The 14988-nt window shown below is 67.7% G+C and overlaps 4 protein-coding genes across 6 annotated transcripts in view; 2 read left to right on the top strand and 2 right to left on the bottom strand.

Annotated features, from left to right (window-relative positions):
- Positions 1-753: 753 nt before the first annotated feature.
- EME2 (essential meiotic structure-specific endonuclease subunit 2) lies at positions 754-3923 on the bottom strand. The gene is made up of 8 exons (XM_012647695.1): positions 3692-3923; positions 3264-3400; positions 2779-2871; positions 1919-2010; positions 1651-1765; positions 1401-1516; positions 1019-1208; positions 754-943 (listed from the first exon to the last, which is right to left on the bottom strand). Exons 1-8 carry the CDS (start codon positions 3921-3923, stop codon positions 773-775), a joined length of 1146 nt encoding a protein of 381 aa, XP_012503149.1. The 3' UTR covers positions 754-772.
- A 90-nt stretch (positions 3924-4013) lies between these two features.
- MRPS34 (mitochondrial ribosomal protein S34) lies at positions 4014-5351 on the top strand. The gene is made up of 3 exons (XM_012647693.1): positions 4014-4381; positions 4618-4660; positions 4746-5351. The coding sequence occupies exons 1-3, from the start codon at positions 4061-4063 to the stop codon at positions 5036-5038; spliced, it is 657 nt and encodes a 218-aa protein (XP_012503147.1). The 5' UTR covers positions 4014-4060; the 3' UTR covers positions 5039-5351.
- Positions 5352-5366: 15 nt separating this feature from the next.
- On the top strand, positions 5367-6767 carry NME3 (NME/NM23 nucleoside diphosphate kinase 3). Of its 3 annotated transcripts, none has more exons than XM_012647690.1 (5): positions 5367-5699; positions 5779-5909; positions 5995-6096; positions 6173-6285; positions 6391-6767. In XM_012647690.1, exons 1-5 carry the CDS (start codon positions 5654-5656, stop codon positions 6713-6715), a joined length of 717 nt encoding a protein of 238 aa, XP_012503144.1. In that variant the 5' UTR covers positions 5367-5653; the 3' UTR covers positions 6716-6767. The 3 variants fall into 3 exon arrangements, with proteins under 3 accessions (XP_012503144.1, XP_012503145.1, XP_012503146.1); XM_012647691.1 differs by having other exon boundaries at positions 5368-5699; positions 6173-6277; positions 6410-6767; XM_012647692.1 differs by having other exon boundaries at positions 5369-5699; positions 6410-6589.
- Positions 6768-6841: 74 nt separating this feature from the next.
- MAPK8IP3 (mitogen-activated protein kinase 8 interacting protein 3) overlaps positions 6842-14988 on the bottom strand; it is a 45925-nt gene continuing 37778 nt past the window's right edge. Inside the window, exons 13-31 of the mRNA XM_012647689.1 lie at positions 14593-14723; positions 14324-14380; positions 14060-14230; positions 13500-13626; positions 13118-13213; positions 12877-13035; positions 12123-12288; positions 11041-11223; positions 10774-10963; positions 10567-10686; positions 10414-10494; positions 10246-10313; positions 9920-10068; positions 9360-9531; positions 9170-9283; positions 8969-9007; positions 8670-8849; positions 8423-8569; positions 6842-8345 (exon numbers count right to left, since the gene is read on the bottom strand). Coding sequence (XP_012503143.1) covers positions 8224-8345; positions 8423-8569; positions 8670-8849; positions 8969-9007; positions 9170-9283; positions 9360-9531; positions 9920-10068; positions 10246-10313; positions 10414-10494; positions 10567-10686; positions 10774-10963; positions 11041-11223; positions 12123-12288; positions 12877-13035; positions 13118-13213; positions 13500-13626; positions 14060-14230; positions 14324-14380; positions 14593-14723 — 2472 coding nt within the window. The 3' untranslated portion in view covers positions 6842-8223. The remainder of the gene's footprint in view (positions 8346-8422; positions 8570-8669; positions 8850-8968; positions 9008-9169; positions 9284-9359; positions 9532-9919; positions 10069-10245; positions 10314-10413; positions 10495-10566; positions 10687-10773; positions 10964-11040; positions 11224-12122; positions 12289-12876; positions 13036-13117; positions 13214-13499; positions 13627-14059; positions 14231-14323; positions 14381-14592; positions 14724-14988) is intronic.

The raw sequence follows: 14988 nt of genomic DNA, 5'->3' as shown, positions 1-14988 counted from the left end.
TATAGGGGCTCCAGAGCCACAGGCCGCTGGGTGTCCAAGTCCACTCTGCTGCCTGTGCCGGCCGGGGAAGCCGCGCCCGACCTTGAGCCCCGCTGGAGGCTGCCGCCTGCTGCCTCGGAGGAGCCTCGCTGGAGCTCAGCTGTTCCTGTTCCTGTGGCCTTGGTTTTTCCTACTTGCTTTGCATGTGATCAGCTGTCGCTCCTGTCGCAGAGACTTACGTGACTGTAATAAACGGAGTCTAACACCCACACAGCTGTGAGGTTGAACAGCCCACGTGGAGGCCTGGGGCTCGCTGGCACCTACGGGCTTTCTCCTGGCGAGTGTGGCTCCACCCTGACACTGCTGGGGAGAGGCAGGCTGGGGGGGGGGTGCGCTTCCTTTCTCCCTAGAGATTTCCTTAGTGCTTCTGAGGGTGCCACCCCAAGCCTCCAGGTGGCAGAGGGGACCTGGATACTGCCCTCCAGATTGTCCTAGCTGGGCACACAGTCCCGCTGCTCAGCTTCCCCATGGCCAAGGGCATGTTAACCCACTACCTCCTCCAGACCCTCTAACTACATGCCATCTACAAGCTGGGAAAGAACTTCTGCTTCTACTCAGCCCAGTTATCCAAAAACGTTCCCTGCCATCCCTTGCCTTCCCCTTGAGGTCAGAGGCTGGGATCCCAGCCCAGGGTGAGTACTCGTTGGGCCAAAGGTGTCTGGTCAATCCCTGAGGCCATGTGCTGTCCCACCGGCAGGCAGGAGGAGGCCCCCGCTGGGTCCTGGAGGCCTGGTCAGGAGCCCAGGTCCAGCAGGAGGTTGGGGTTGGTGGTGGTCAGAAAGAGGTACACACGGCGGGAGAGGTCAGGGCCCACCCTGCGGGGCCGCACGCCGTCACTGGCCTTCACAGGGAGGTCCGCCAGGAGGCCCCTGCGCTCCTGCTCCGTGCTGCAGGCCTCGAGTGCCTAAGAGCAGACACAGGCATGAGCCGGTGGCCTGGAGGGCCCGGCCTCCGTGGGGGTGGGAGTGGGGGAGCCCACCTGCTGCAGGAGGCGGGGGGAGGGGAAGGCAGTGACAACAGCGTCAGCCACGGCCGGGCTGACTCGATTAAACTGCCTGATCTGCCTCCACCAGGCCCTCCGTAGCCCTGCGCCGTCTCTCGTCACTGGCTTGCCCGCTGCCCAGCGCCCTGCCGTGCAGAAGGAAAAGGCCTGGGACTCCTGGGACTGCCTGAGGATAGGGAAGGGCACAGAGAGGCTTTGTAGAGACTTTGCCAACCCTCAATCACCCCCCTCCCCCCCACTAGCACAGCAGCGCCTTCCCACCGTGCTCTGCCCTCCAAGAGGCCGGGGAGGCGCCACCCCCCCAGGTGATCCTGCTCCCCCTCCCAGCACAGCCTGCAGCCCGGTGGGAGGTACCCACTTGAAGGGGCGCTGGGCAAGGGCTTTGGTGACAGCGCACACGTGCTGACTCAGCTCCTGCCAGGAGGCCACCAGCAGCACGTCCACGTTCGCCCAGAGCTGCAGGCGCACCAGGGCCTGGGGAGGGGCAAGCTGTGGGTGTGGGCCAGAGGAGGGATCCCCTGGGGACACGCAGCTGAGACCAACCCCACACGCCACCCTGGGAACCAAACGCGGCAGAGGGCAGCCACAGCCAAGGCCAACCAACTCACCGAGCCCAGACCGGCCCTCACCTCCTCCACCTCCGGCCAGCCGACAGTCCCCTCGGCAGGGGCCACCTCTGGACTCCCTAGCTGCTGCGTCCCCCGGGTGATGGGCTGGCGAGACCTGAGCAGAAGTGACCCTCCCTTTGGCTCCCACTCCCCATGGGTCCTGCCCTCCAGGGCCCTCCAGGGGAGTGGGATCGGCTGGGCCACAGCAGTCCCCAGAAGCACCCCCCCGAAACCCCTGTCGCAGCCCAGGCATCAGGGTGAGTGGTACCACAGGTAGGCGTCCAGCCCGATGACAGCCAGGTGGCGGTGAGAGGGGACCTCGGGAGGAAACCAGGGCAGCGGGCAGGCTGGGCCGGAGCCCTGCAGGGAGAGCACGCAGCACACGTTTGCAGGGGGAGCCGTGGCAGCAGGGGCCTTGTCCAGTTTGCAGAAGGGCAACAAGCCGGAAAAAAAGCCAGTGGTGCAGGAAGGAGCCTGGCAGGCGCTTCCTCTGCCCTGTCACCTCATCTGCAGAAACCAGCTTGTGCCTCCCTCGAGGTCAAGCAGGCTGAAGAGAGCCCCCTGGCTGTATCCTAGGTTTCTGGAAGAGTTGGCCTGAGCCCCTCACTCCTAGTTCTCCTCTGCACCCCAGCCTACACTTACCCGGCTCACAGCAGGTGCTTGATAAGAGCGGATATGTGGACACCGGGACCTGGTAGAGGGTCTAACCTGATGGCACTCTAGCACAAATGTCAACGGACCACTGTTTCTGCTGCAGCCAAGGCATGCCCTGTCACGGGGCTCCACATCTGCCCCCAGCCCTGCCCAGACATTTCCAACCAAGTCCCAGGCTCCCTCTCGCCCGCCTGCTGCCAGACTCGTGTGCTTCCTGCTCTCCCAGGGACCCGCACCTGCTTCTGCCTTCCAGGGGCAGCTGAAGCTCCTGTCTGTGCCCGGGAAAGGGCCCAGAGGCTTTCTCCATCTCACCCTCAACCTCACCATGGTTTCTGACCGAAGAGGAGTCCCAGCGCCCCCCATACCCTGCTGCAGCTCCTCCCGCCCAGGGCAGGAACTGGGAGAACAAGTCTCTGGCTGGGGACCCGGCCTCTCACGGTCTGCGGAAAGGGTCTATCACTTCAGCCCAATCACCTGGATCAGCTGGGCAACTCCGTGCAGAAACTCCTGAGGTTCCAGAAGCAACAGCAGTTCCTGCTCCTCTGCCGCCCACAGCTGAGGAAGCGCCTGTGGGGACAACCAGGACACAGTGCTGCCCACCCTCCTAGGGCCTCAGCCTGGGCAGCCTGGCAGCTCTGTGGTGCATGGCCACAGCCAAGTCCAGGCCCTGCCCAGTGTTCTGTCTCCTGCCAAGGCCAAGACCAGCCTAGCTCCACGGGGCCAGCAGGAACACTGACCACAGCCTCACTGGGGATGGAACATTCTTCAGCAGCACCTGAGCTCAGGCTCTAGAGCCCAACCTTGCTCCTTCCCAGCAGGCAAGACGTGCACGACCACCACAGCAACAGCCCTTTGGGACAACCCTAGGACACGAAACCGTGGACACGACACACCCAACCCAGGCTGGCACTCGGAAACCGAGGAAGGGGGCCCCTGCTGCAGTCACCCGTGACACTCACGCTGCAGGGGCAGGGGTCTGGCCTCACTCTGCCCCACTGGAGGCTCCGGGCGGGGCGCTGGGGCTCGATGCGGTGCTCGCAGCCCAGGGCCTCCAGGGCCTCCATCAGGACGTCAGCACCAGCATCTTCCAGGATGGCTGGGACCACCGGAAGGAGACAGAGCTCAGCCACTCCTTCCTTCCGCCCACATGAGGACCTTACTCGGGTGGGGGTCGCAGCCTGGCACACCCAGGCACCGGCCGCGGGCTCCAAGAGCGCAGGGCCGGGCCGGCGGGGAAGCCGCCCCAAAGTCCCGGGCAGCAGGCGGCTGCAGGGCCGCCCCTCTCCGCCCGAGAACAACTTCCCTCCGGCGAAAGGCAATTTCCGAGCAGAGGCGCGGGCGTGGCGGCCCGGCTTGAGCCCCGCGGGACCCTCACCCTCCGCCGCACCTGGGTCCACAAGCACCGCGAGGCGCCTCAGGGCCTGCTCGGGCCCCAGGAGCCGCGGCTCGGCCGCCGCCCCGCGCTCCGCGGCCGGGTCTCGGGCCTTCTCAGCGGCCTCCGCGCTGGCGGGGCCCTCGGTGTCCGAGTCCGAAATCTCCCAGGTCGGGGGCCGCCGTGGGCGGCTCCGGCCCCGGCCCCTGCGCGAACCCGCGGCGCTCCCGTGCCCAGCCGGCGCCATGGCCGGCCAGCTCTCCTCCCCTCCGGTCGCGCCCGGCCGCCTTTGACTGTGACACCGGCCGCTTCCGGCGGCGGGCGGGCCTCGGGGAGCGCGGCGGGGCTGGCTTCCGGCCGGACGCCCGGGCGAACGGACCGGCCATGGCGCGGAAGAAAGTGCGGCCGCGGCTGATAGCGGAGCTGGCTCGTCGCGTGCGCGCCCTGCGCGAGCAGCGGGAACGGCCGCGCGACTCGCAGCGCTACGCGCTGGACTACGAGACGCTGACGCGGCCGTACTCGGGCCGCCGGCTGCCCGTCCTGGCCTGGGCCGACGTGCGCCGCGAGAGTCGCCTCCTGCAGCTGCTCGGCCACCTCCCGCTCTTCGGCCTGGGCCGCCTGGTCACGCGCAAGTCCTGGCTGTGGCAGCACGACGAGCCGTGCTACTGGCGCCTCACGCGGGTCCGGCCCGACTACACAGCGCAGGTGCGTGTGCGCCCCCGGGACCCGGGCCGCCCTCCTCCCCGGCCCCGTGGTGCACCCCGCCCGTCCCCACGGGCCCTGCGGGCCTCCCTCCCGGACACCGAGCTCGTGGGGCAGCACTGCCTCCCCTCCCCTCCCCTCCCCTCCTCCATGCGAGTCTGTGGGACCGGGCTCCCGCCTCCTCATCTCCAGCAGGCAGGGAGCTTCCTTAGCTGACCCGCTTTCCGCTTGCTTTGCAGAACTTGGACCACGGAAAGGCTTGGGGTATCCTCACCTTCAAAGGTAAGGCCTGGGAGTCAGGTGGGCAGACAGGCGCAGCTCACAGACTGCCAGCGAGTGTGTGAAATGAGCCTTTTTCTCTCCCCAGGGAAGACGGAGAGCGAGGCCCGGGAGATCGAACACACCATGTACCACGACTGGCGGCTGGTGCCCAAGCATGAGGAGGAGGCCTTCACCGCGTTCACGCCGCAGCCCGAGCACGGCGTGTGCTCCGTGCCCTACCCCCCGCTCCTCCGGGCCATGATTCTCGCAGAGCGACAGAAAAGGGGGGACACTAGCACCGAGGAGCCCATGTTGAATGTGGAGGGAATAAACATCCAACCCTGGGACTACCCTGCAAAACAGGAGGCAAAGAGAAAGGCCAAGGGCACCCCGGTCTGAAGTGCCAGAACTAGCAGGTCACCTGAGGGGTGTAAGGTCGTGGGGACCATTTTGAAGAATGAAAATCTTTGGGCTACACTGGAGTCAGCTCCCTCTGAGTTTGGAGTTCATCTTCATTGACTTGCTGCATCTTAGCTGAGCGGGATGGGGCGGACCCTGCACCTGGTCTTTCCCCAACACCCAGCTGCAACTGCGGGGCCACGCGGGAGAGGCTGCTGGGAGAAAGCGGGGAGCACCGGCTCCTCTTTTCCCATTACTGTTGCTTCCGCCGGGATGCGGGCAGAATAAAGGAAAACCAAGAGCTTGGGCTGTGGTTTCTTTGCGTTTGGTGTTGGTGGCCAGAGCAGGGTGTCTGCAGAGCTGGGGAGGGAAAGGCTGCAGCTCGCCCAGGGGTGCCGAGCAGGCGCCAGTGGATGGGGAGACCCTATTGGGATGCGGGCAGCAGTAGTGTTCCAGCGGCTGGGGGCGACTTGGCCTCTGCAGCTGCCCTCCGGCCCCCCTAGGCCCCTGGATTCCTGGGGTACAAGTGAAGCAGCCTGCCCGAAGCGGCCGAGGTCCCTTTAAGCGCAGGCCCCACCCCTGCCGCCCCGCCGGGCCCGGGCAGCCGCCGCCATCATGATCTGCCTGGTGCTGACCGTCTTCGCCAACCTCTTCCCCGCGGGTGAGCGGCCGGGCGGGCGCGGGCGCGGGGGCGGGCGGCGCCGGGTCGGCCTCACGCCCTGTCCCGCCGGTCCCCGCAGCTTACGCCGGAGTGCACGAGCGCACCTTCCTGGCCGTGAAGCCCGACGGCGTGCAGCGGCGACTGGTGGGCGAGGTCGTGCGGCGCTTCGAGCGCAAGGGCTTCAAGCTGGTGGCGCTGAAGCTGGTGCAGGTGGGCGCGGGGGGTGGCGCCGAAGCTGGTGCAGGTGGGCGCGCGGGGCTGGCGCGGGACCGGGCCGCCTGTCCCTTCTCCCCAGGCCTCCGAGGAGCTGCTGCACGAGCACTACGCCGAGCTGCGGGAGCGCCCCTTCTACGGCCGCCTGGTCAAGTACATGGGCTCAGGGCCCGTGGTGGCCATGGTGAGTGCCCGGCGGGCGGCCGGCCCCGGGGACCCCTGGCCGCGCGCTGACGTCGCGCCCCGTCCCGCCCGTCCAGGTGTGGCAGGGGCTGGACGTCGTGCGCGCTTCGCGGGCGCTCATTGGGGCCACGGACCCCGCTGACGCCCTGCCCGGCACTATCCGCGGGGACTTCTGCGTCGAGGTCGGCAAGTAAGGCCCGCCCCGGGGGACGGCCCCAGCCCGGCCCCGCCTCCACACCTCGGCCCGCAGGGCCCTGCGCGAAGCTCCTCCGTGCAGCTGGGGCCCCGCGCTCAGGCGCGCCTCTCCCGCGCAGGAACGTGATCCACGGCAGCGACTCGGTGGAGAGCGCCCGCCGCGAGATCGCGCTCTGGTTCCGCGCAGAGGAGCTCCTGTGCTGGGAGGACAGCGTCGGGCACTGGCTGCACGAGTAGCCTGCGCATCTGGAAGTGACTGCGATACCTGCATCCTTCAGGTCCCACCCAGACTTCAGGCCTTGCAGCATCCTTTCTGCGGCAGGGACCGTGGTAACCCTGCAGGACCTCCCTCAGGGTGGGCGGGTGCGGCCCCACAAGCCCTGGCATGTACTGGGCCTTCCTGCCCGAGATGCCACCACACATAGCAGCCTCAGAAATGCCCCCGGTAGCACCTCTAGCACTCAGCTTGGTTTAGCGTTTCTTTTCATAATAAACAGAAAAAAGTCCTTGTCTTTGTATTGGTTTAGGCCCAGGAACAGAGATACGACGTTAAGACGTTTATTACATACAGAGCAGATATGTGGGTTCACTTGCAGGGCCAAAGCCTGAGGAGAGTCGTCACCTGGCCCCTTCCCCCGGCTGCGCCCACCCGGCTGGCCCCCGAGTCACTTCACGATCCTGTGGGACAGACAAGGGACCCGACGTACATCACAGTGGAGGTGGCGGGTGGTGGGGAGAAGCCTGCAGCTGGATGTGGCTGCAGTTCAGGGTGGCCAGCTGGGCTCGTGGGACAGCTCCCCGAGGTCTGTGCTTCTCTGGTGGGAGGGGTGGGCAGAGGGCTGGGCTGCCCTGCTCAGGGCCTGTGCCTAGGAAGGTGGGGGAGAGACCAGCGAGGCCCACCCAGCCCGGGAGGGCAGTCCAGGGCGGCTGCCCCCCCACATGCCTAGAGCCCGGCTGGACGTGGCTCCTTAGCCCTTTCGGGCCTCTGCTGGGCAGCCTCTTTCCTCAGTTGCTCTCAGAGTAGGCCGCAGCGGGCAACCCTAGGCACTTAGCGTGTCTGGGAGCTGGGCTCCTCGGAGCCCTGTGCAGGAGGAAGGCCCCAGGAGCACACCGTCCCCCATCTACCTGAGGCTGAGCCTGCACCCTCGGGCTGACCCCAGGAGAGGCCGGGGCCTCCCCTTCTTCCTGAGGCTGGGCTTCCACCCTAGGGGCTTCTGGGAGGGGCAGGACTCCAGGGCCCTGCTCCTCCAAGGTGAGTCTTCTGCCCAGGTGGAGCCTGGGGGAGACACGGGTCGGTGCGGGGCTCCAGCGGGATAAGGATGGCTGGCCTCTTTTCAAGCAGCTGCCCCAGGGTGCCTGGCCCCGTGCTTTCATGCCAGGTCCCTGGGCAGGGGGATGCCAGGGTGGGGGCTGAGGGAAAGAAGCCTGGGGACGGGGGAGCCCCAAAGGCCGGCTGGGGCCAGGCACCTGGGCAGCCTGAGCCCCACCTCCCTAGGCAAAGGCTCGTCACCGGCCCAGTTCCCTTGGGGAGAACAAGGGCCTGGGGGACAGGCTGAGACCCACCCCCGACCCCAGCAGCATGCAAAGGCAGGTGGGCTCAGGGTGGGAAGACTTGGGCGTCACCTGCAGCAGCTGCCCACATTGGATCCCGCCTCACTCTGGCCCTGAGGCGCCCCTAGGACTTGGGGAGTTTGGGCTGGACACCAGCCAGGAGCCACTGGAGAAAGGGTGTCCCCGAGAGAGTCTTCCCTTCTTGGGTGGAAAATGCCACCTGCTCCCCTCCTCCCAGCTGCCCCGTGTGGCTGCACTCCCTGCCAGCTGAAGGGACTGGGCCTCAGGTGAAAGCTGCAGGTTGAGAGGTTAGAAGAGGGGCAGGTGGGCGGGGGTCCTATGTACACGTTGGCGTCAGGCAGGGTGGGCAGCGGAGGTGGCCTCACTCAGGCGTGTAGGACACCTGCCACACGATGACATGGCTGCGCTCCGCCTTGGACAGCACGGGCTTCACCTGGCTCATGTCCCCACTGCCCTCCTCGGTCTCGTCGTCTTCTCCGTCCCCTGGGGGTGAGTGGCAGCTGTAAGGGCTGGTTCCCTCTGCCAGCGCCGGGCCCGCATCCCGGCCAGTGTGCACTCACCGATGCGGAAGTCGATGTAGCCTTCGCCGCCGCTCAGCACCAGCACGTTCCTCAGCTTCTGGCCCTCGGCCTCCGCGGGCGCGGTGGGCGCGGGGCCCTCGGAGGGGCTGTCGAGCACACTGCCGTTGAGGGTGGCCAGCACGTTCCCTGTGGGGTGGAGGGACCTAAGGACGGCAGAATCCTGCACGGGGCCTAGCTGCCGAGCCGTGTGGGGGGCGGGGAGCCAGGGAACCGGCCCGGCCCTCACCTGGCACCGAGACAAAGAACTTGACGGCATCTCGGTGCCCGTGGAAGCAGAGCTGGGCCTGGGCCATGGAGCAGTAGGGGATGAAGCTGCTGGCTGCCTTGTCGCTGCCGTCGTCCCCGTACACATGGATGACGCCCCCCGGGCGGGCTCCCTCCCCGGATGTGGGGGATGTCTTGTTGGCTGAGACAGACAGGGCCGGAGAGAGGGGCTGACTCCGGGTGGGGAGCCCCGGCTTCCCAGCAGGCGAGGGGAGGCCAAGAAGGTGCCTGCCGGATCCGCAGGCAGGACTCTGGACTCACCTCGCAGCCCCAGGAGCTGGCCTCGGTGCAGGACCACCGCTGGGGGGCAGCGCAGGGCATGGGAGGGAGAGGAGAGGAGGTCGGTGGAGGGCAGGTAGGGCCACGTTTGGCTTCAGCCAGGGCAGCCGGTGTCCTCCCGAGTGGCTTGTGGACCCCCACCCAGCCCTCACCATCTCTGCAGGTGTCCCTGGGGCCACTCACTCTCAGTCAGGGGGATGGAGATGACAACCCCGTTGCCAGTGCCCACCCAGAGGCGGTTGCCCGCGATGAGCAGAGCCGTGATGCGCACGAAGGAGAAGCCCAGCTTGCCGGTGCCTGCGGTGCGAACGGGAGGGCGCAGTCAGTGCAGCCGGGGCACGGCCCCCACCGCCCGCCTGGCACAGCCCCTCACCCAGCATCTTGCTGACGTAGGGCTCGATGTCCACATCCTGCAGGTGCTGGTGGGTGTGGGCGTGGTAGAGCCGCAGGGTGGAGTCCAAGCGGATGGACACCCACACCCCGTCGCCGATCCACGCCAGCTGCCGCACCTGGCTCTCCCGCCGCGGGTGGGCGTCAAACGACTTCTGTGGGGTAATGGTGCCCGTCAGTGGGTGTGGAAGAGGAAGGGCAGGGAACCCTGGCCCTGCTGCAGCCCTGAGGTCGCCCCGATGTCCACGCGGCCCACGCCGACCTCCAGCCCGGCGCCTGCTTGGCTGCAGGGGACGGCGAGGAGGCTGAGCCGTGGGGCGGCCGAAGGGAAGACTGGGGCCCACACAGGTGTCCCCTGGGCTTCTGTTTCAAGGGTGAGCAGCACAGGCTGGCTGCCCCTCCCCCGCCCATGACTTGAACAAACGAGTGACTTGTCCCAGCCCGTTTTCTCCCTTGACCTCACAAAGCTCCGCGTGGCGAGTGGGGAAGTGACGTCGGCCAGCCCTCCCCTCCCAGGCCCAGGCCGCCGCCGCCGGCACTCGCCTCGATCTGCATGGTCTTGGGCTGGATGACGTGCACCTTGTTCTTGTAGCCGCACCAGACGCGGTCGTACACGACGGCCATGCAGCGGATGGAGTGGTGCGGGTGGCCCAGGTCCATCAGGTGGTAGTTGCTCAGGTCCCACTGGCCATCTGGAGAGCGCCCGCGACACCTGCCCAGCCTGGCCACCGCCCAGCCCGCTCTTGGGGCGGGGGCTGGAGACACCCCTGCCAAGCTGAGGACAGGCCCCGGGGACCCAGGGGGCCCCTTGGCCAGTCTCGGGCAGGGCCGCAGCCACCACCCACCTGCCCAGGGCCACCAGGTCTTACCTTCGCCACGGTGAAAGATAGCCAGCGTCCCATCTGCCAGGGCCACCAGCACACGGCCTTTGACGTGCCTGTGGTGGGGAGGTGGAGTCGGGTTCACGCCACGCAGGGAGGGCACAGGCTGGGCCACCCAGCAACCCCCGCTGCCCGGCCCGGCGTGGGATCACCTACACCAGGCTGAGCACGGAGTCCTTCAGCTTGATGGCGTGCAGGCACTTCTTCCAGTTGGCCACCGCCGAGTGCACGTAGAGCCTGTGGAGGTCGGCCGGTGGGCAGGGCTGGCCGGGGGACCTCCCGCCGCCCTTGCCCTGGGGCCCTGCCTACCAGCCATTCTGGGCTCCCAGCCACATGGTGGGCGCGGCACTGCTGCCTGCTCCCGTCGGGTCTCCGCTGGGCTCCGGCCCCGGCTGCGCGGCGCTGCCGTCGGGCTCCGGCCCGTTCTCACTGTGGGAAGGACGGTGGCTCCAGGGTAGCCCTGTGACCCTGCCAGGCTCCCCCCGGCTCCCCTCCCCACTTGGCCTGAGAGCCCACCTGCCAGGCTGGGTGCCGGAGGGTGGGGCGGGCGCCGGGTCAGTGAAGACGTGCTCCGTGAGGGGCCCGGGCCGCACCGCCGCCACGTCTGGCTCGCTGGGGCCAGGGTCTGGCACCTCCGTAGCCTCCGTGGCCTCCTCTGTGGACTGGGATGGGTTGACCTTCCCATTGGCAACGGCAGCCACCTCCCCTGTGGAGGGTAAGGCGAGTGTGGGCAAGGCAGAGATGCAGGAACGAGGGGACGGAGAACAGCCGCCCGGGACTCACCCTGCTCCTTGTCCAGCACCGGGGTGTCCCCTCGGGAGGAGCAGTTGCTACGCGGCACGTTGCAGCGGGTGGCACAGCCCACCAGGGTGATGCCGGCCAGCACGCCGTCGGTGCCCGAGTCTTCCGGGTTCACGTCGACATCCAGGAACATCTCCCCTGGTGGGTAGTCGCTGTCACTGGCCGCTGAGGGGACAGTCACGCGCCCGTCAACCCACGTGGGCAGCCCACTAAGGGCCACGCCCAGAGCTCACAGCTTGGCGGGATGGGAGAGGGGATGGGCCGTCTCTGGCTCTCTCCCAGCAGGACCTGCCTCAACACACGGCCCCGCCATGGCCTGCTCGTGGCCGCCGGCCCGCAGGCCTGGGGCTTCGGCAAGCTCGCTCTGTGGGCTGCGCCCTGGCCACGGGGACTGAGTGCTGGGACTCTGGTTTTGGGAGAAAAACAACTGTGATCCAGGACAGACCCCCAGGAACTCTACGGAGGCACAGGTCCCAGGAGGTGGCTGGGGGTCCACGCCAGCGACCCTCGTCACCCCTCCGCGTGCAGTGCTGGGGCTGGGCCCAGAACGTCACGAGACTGCTGCCCCAGTGGGTGACGACAGCCCCTCAGCCCCACCCCCAGCTCTCTAAGCCCTTGGTGAGGCAGTGGGATTTGGGCCCAGCTGGAGGCTTCACATTCAGCACAAAGAAATGTTTTCTGGACCAGGCGTGGTGGTCACGCCTGTAACCCCAGCACTCTGGTAGGCTGAGGCAGGAGGATCGCTTGAGCCAAGGAGTTGGAGGCTGCAGTGAGCTAGGCTGACGCCACGGCACTCTAGCCCGGGCAACAGTGAGACTCTGTCTCGAAAGACCGCCTCCTGACAGGGAAGCGCAACATCCCGACAGCAGCGGGACTAAGCAGACGAGGCTGCCAGCGAGCTTCCTGTGGACAAGGGGCCCAGCGGGCACGGCCGCCTCCCACCGTCTGCTGACATGCTCCTGTGTCACAGGGTATCACAGACGGCGGGTGCTGCATGGCAGGCAGCCTCTTCACCTGACATCCAGCCCCCCCATAAGGAGGAGCTCCCGCCCCGCGCGGCTCACCGGGGATGCTGGCGATGCAGAGCACGTGCGCGTTGCACACCGTGAACTGGTCCACGACGGTGCCCGGCTGGTTGGCGTCCACGATGACCACCTTGCTGGTGCTCAGGGTGCTGGTGAGGATCCACACCCGGCTGGAGGTGGCGTCTGCGTCGGGCGGCTCCTTTGCCTGTTGCAGAGCACGGGGTCAAGGCCAGCCCAGCAGCACCGTGGGGTCACGTGGGGTCTCCCAGCGTCTCTCAGGACCTCGTCTCGACCATGGCCTTAGGGGCACAGCTGTCCTCCCCCGGCCAGGACACGTTATCTAAATTGCTCACGTCCACAGTCTCACTTCCGCAGGGGAAGACCAGAGACTAAGTCACTGGCCCCCAAATCAAGCCAGGACCTAAAACGAAGCCCTGGACTCCAACCGGAGAGCACGCCCTGCGCCCGCCCTGCCCTGCCCCGCTGCTCCTCTGCAGGTCGTGACTGTGCTCCCCGCTCAGAGAGAAGCCCTGGCGGCCGAGCCGCCGGCTGCTGTCCGCTGCGCCTGGGCCCCTTGGCAGCCCCGCCATTGAGGGTGGACAGTGCCCACCACAGCTCCGAGGCAGGGCTGATGGCGGCCATGGGAGCCCAGGAGCTCCTGCCTCATCCACCCCGTCTCAGGGACTATCCCCAGCTGTCCTGTCTCTGTTCCTCCCAACCAGACCCCAGCTGAGCTGTCCAGAGACTCGGAGCGGGAGAGGTTGCACCGGCGGCCGAGGCCAGTCGCTCCGACCTTCTTCTTCTCAGGGGATGTGTGGTTGCTCTTGGGCTCGCCATCCACTTCTCGGTCACAGGTCAGAGGGTCGCGGCCTGGCGTGGTCTTGACCCCATTCCCGGGGTCGTCTTCCGGAGGCTTCCACCCGCTCAGGCTGACGCCGGCGGCACACCACAGCTGCAGGGACAGGGCTGTGGTGAGGGGCGCACTCCTCTGCTGGCCGCCTGCAGGGCCCCCGGCCTCCCAGCCTGCCCCCCACCTTCATGGTCGGGTCCTTCTCCACCAGAGGCCGGCAGTACACGGGGACAGGCACGTTCTTCATCCTCGTGTCCTCCTGGGCCCCACTGGGACTCAGCTGCAACCAGCAGGAGGGTGCTGAGGGCGCGCAGCCTGGCCCGCTCTCCTTCAGAAACCAGAGCCCCTGCGCCTGCCGGCTTTGCAGAACCGGCCCCGGGCAAGAGGAGCCTGGCTCCGCAGTTCCTCTGCAGTGGGGCCCTGGGAGCCGCGGGGCTCCTCCGCCGCCCCTCCAGACAGCTTCGGACTCCCTGCCCAGGGGCTCGCCGGGACACGACGGGCTGAGGGGCCGGTGCCAGTCTGGCCCTACCGCCCCCTCCACCTGGCCCTGTGCCCGCCCCACGCACCTGCTTGTACTTGGCCGGCAGGCTCCAGCCGCAGGCCTGTAGCCGCCCGTCGTCGTTGCGCACGTGCTCACGCACCTGGCGGTACTGCTCGCGCTTCTGCTCTCGCCGGGCAGAGGACGTGCAGTCGCTGGGTGGAAGGAACGGCAAGTGACAGCTCTGGCCAAGGCTCAGCCCCGCAGGCCTGGCCCACGGGGCAGGGAGGGCAGCCCAGAGGAGGCTGTGGTCCGTCTGATGGGGGTGGCTTCCCCGGCACCAGGGGTGGCCTTGGGCTTAGAGGCCACACCCAGCACCTGCCTGACCAGGAGCCCATTCTACTGTCACGGTCGCCAAGGGCTCGAAAGCCCGGGCCACGGCTCAGCACTTCCTCACTGGACGTGGGCCTGAAATGGCTGCTTGGTGCCAGCAGAGCTGCATGGAGAGGCCACGACCCGACACCTTGGCCCGTGTCCCGAGAGCTGAGGCCGGCCCCCAAAGTCCTGCTTCAGGGCCTGGAGGGGAGGGTCCCTGGACACATTCCCCCCGCCCCTTGCAGCTTGGGGGTGAGGCTGCGGGACACTCACTCGTCGGGGAAGAACTCCAGGGGCCGGCTGCCCGCCGAGATCTGGCACATGCCGTGGTTCCGGCGCTGGCTGAAGCCTGCCGTGGTGGGCGATTTGTAGTGGATGTTCACGGAGGGGTAGGACCGCTTGGCCGGCGGGGGACTGGACGAGGAGCTAAAGAGGCGGCTGAAGCTGCCAGGGCACAGGAGGGTGAGGGGCAGCAGTGGACCCGGGGGCCTCCCCGCCTCCCTCCGCCGCCAGCCACACCCCAACACCGCGGCTCACAACTGCCAGATGGTGGACTTCTTCTTCTCCTGCACGGACGGGTGCTCTCGGGATGCTCTGCGGGGGGTGGGGGGGCACAGGGAGGAGCTCGCTGGGGTGTCCCGCCCCCCTGCCTGGGACCCCGCAGGCTCCCCCGGGAGGGCCCAGCGCCCTCTGTCCTCCCAGAAGAGAGGAGGTGTGTGGGGTCCCATGGCGACCACAGGTCACACACGGAGGGGGAGTGCCTTGGGGGCACCTGTGGGGAGCAGGCTCCCGGCCCCCAGGCCCACCTGATCATCTCGGTCCACCGCACGGCCTCCTGCAGCTCCATCAGCCGCTCCTTGTACTGGTTGCGCTCCATGAGCACGCGGGCCATCTCCACCCGCGTGAAGCGGCGGCGCTGGGCCATGGGGATTTTGTCCTGCGGAGGGGAGAGGCGCAGGGCTCAGCCACCGAGCGCTGTGGTCCCTGCAGCTTCCTCGTGGGACCTGCCACCTGGGCGGAGGGGTGCAGCCTCCAGGTGGGGATTTCCCACAGACCCTGGGGGAACCGCAGGGGTGGGGGGTGGTGGGCAGAGGGAGCCCAGTCCACACGGCCCTACCAGGGCTGCTGCTTCCCAGACCGGCACGTGATGTGCTTGAGGGAGCAACCTAGGGAACTTCCTACAGCTCCCCAACACCTGGACA

Source organism: Propithecus coquereli, unplaced genomic scaffold (genome assembly GCF_000956105.1).
Source record: "Propithecus coquereli isolate 6110/MARCELLA unplaced genomic scaffold, Pcoq_1.0 Scaffold27, whole genome shotgun sequence".
NCBI classification, from domain to species: Eukaryota; Metazoa; Chordata; class Mammalia; order Primates; family Indriidae; genus Propithecus; species Propithecus coquereli.
This window is presented reverse-complemented; position numbering and strand designations above follow the sequence as displayed.

Excerpts from the sequence above, each read along its gene's own strand:
- EME2 (XM_012647695.1), bottom strand. The coding sequence starts at position 3,923 with ATGGCGCCGGCTGGGCACGGGAGCGCCGCGGGTTCGCGCAGGGGCCGG. Across the intron at positions 1,517-1,650 it reads TGAGGGCCGGTCTGGGCTCG|GCCCTGGTGCGCCTGCAGCT; the intron begins GTGAGTTGGTTG and ends GCCCCTCCCCAG. Across the intron at positions 1,209-1,400 it reads CTTGCCCAGCGCCCCTTCAA|GCAGTCCCAGGAGTCCCAGG; the intron begins GTGGGTACCTCC and ends CCCTATCCTCAG.
- MRPS34 (XM_012647693.1), top strand. The coding sequence starts at position 4,061 with ATGGCGCGGAAGAAAGTGCGGCCGCGGCTGATAGCGGAGCTGGCTCGT. Across the intron at positions 4,382-4,617 it reads GGCCCGACTACACAGCGCAG|AACTTGGACCACGGAAAGGC; the intron begins GTGCGTGTGCGC and ends CTTGCTTTGCAG. Across the intron at positions 4,661-4,745 it reads GGGTATCCTCACCTTCAAAG|GGAAGACGGAGAGCGAGGCC; the intron begins GTAAGGCCTGGG and ends TTCTCTCCCCAG.
- NME3 (XM_012647690.1), top strand. The coding sequence starts at position 5,654 with ATGATCTGCCTGGTGCTGACCGTCTTCGCCAACCTCTTCCCCGCGG. Across the intron at positions 5,910-5,994 it reads TGGCGCTGAAGCTGGTGCAG|GCCTCCGAGGAGCTGCTGCA; the intron begins GTGGGCGCGGGG and ends CCTTCTCCCCAG. Across the intron at positions 6,286-6,390 it reads TTCTGCGTCGAGGTCGGCAA|GCGCGCCTCTCCCGCGCAGG; the intron begins GTAAGGCCCGCC and ends CCCCGCGCTCAG.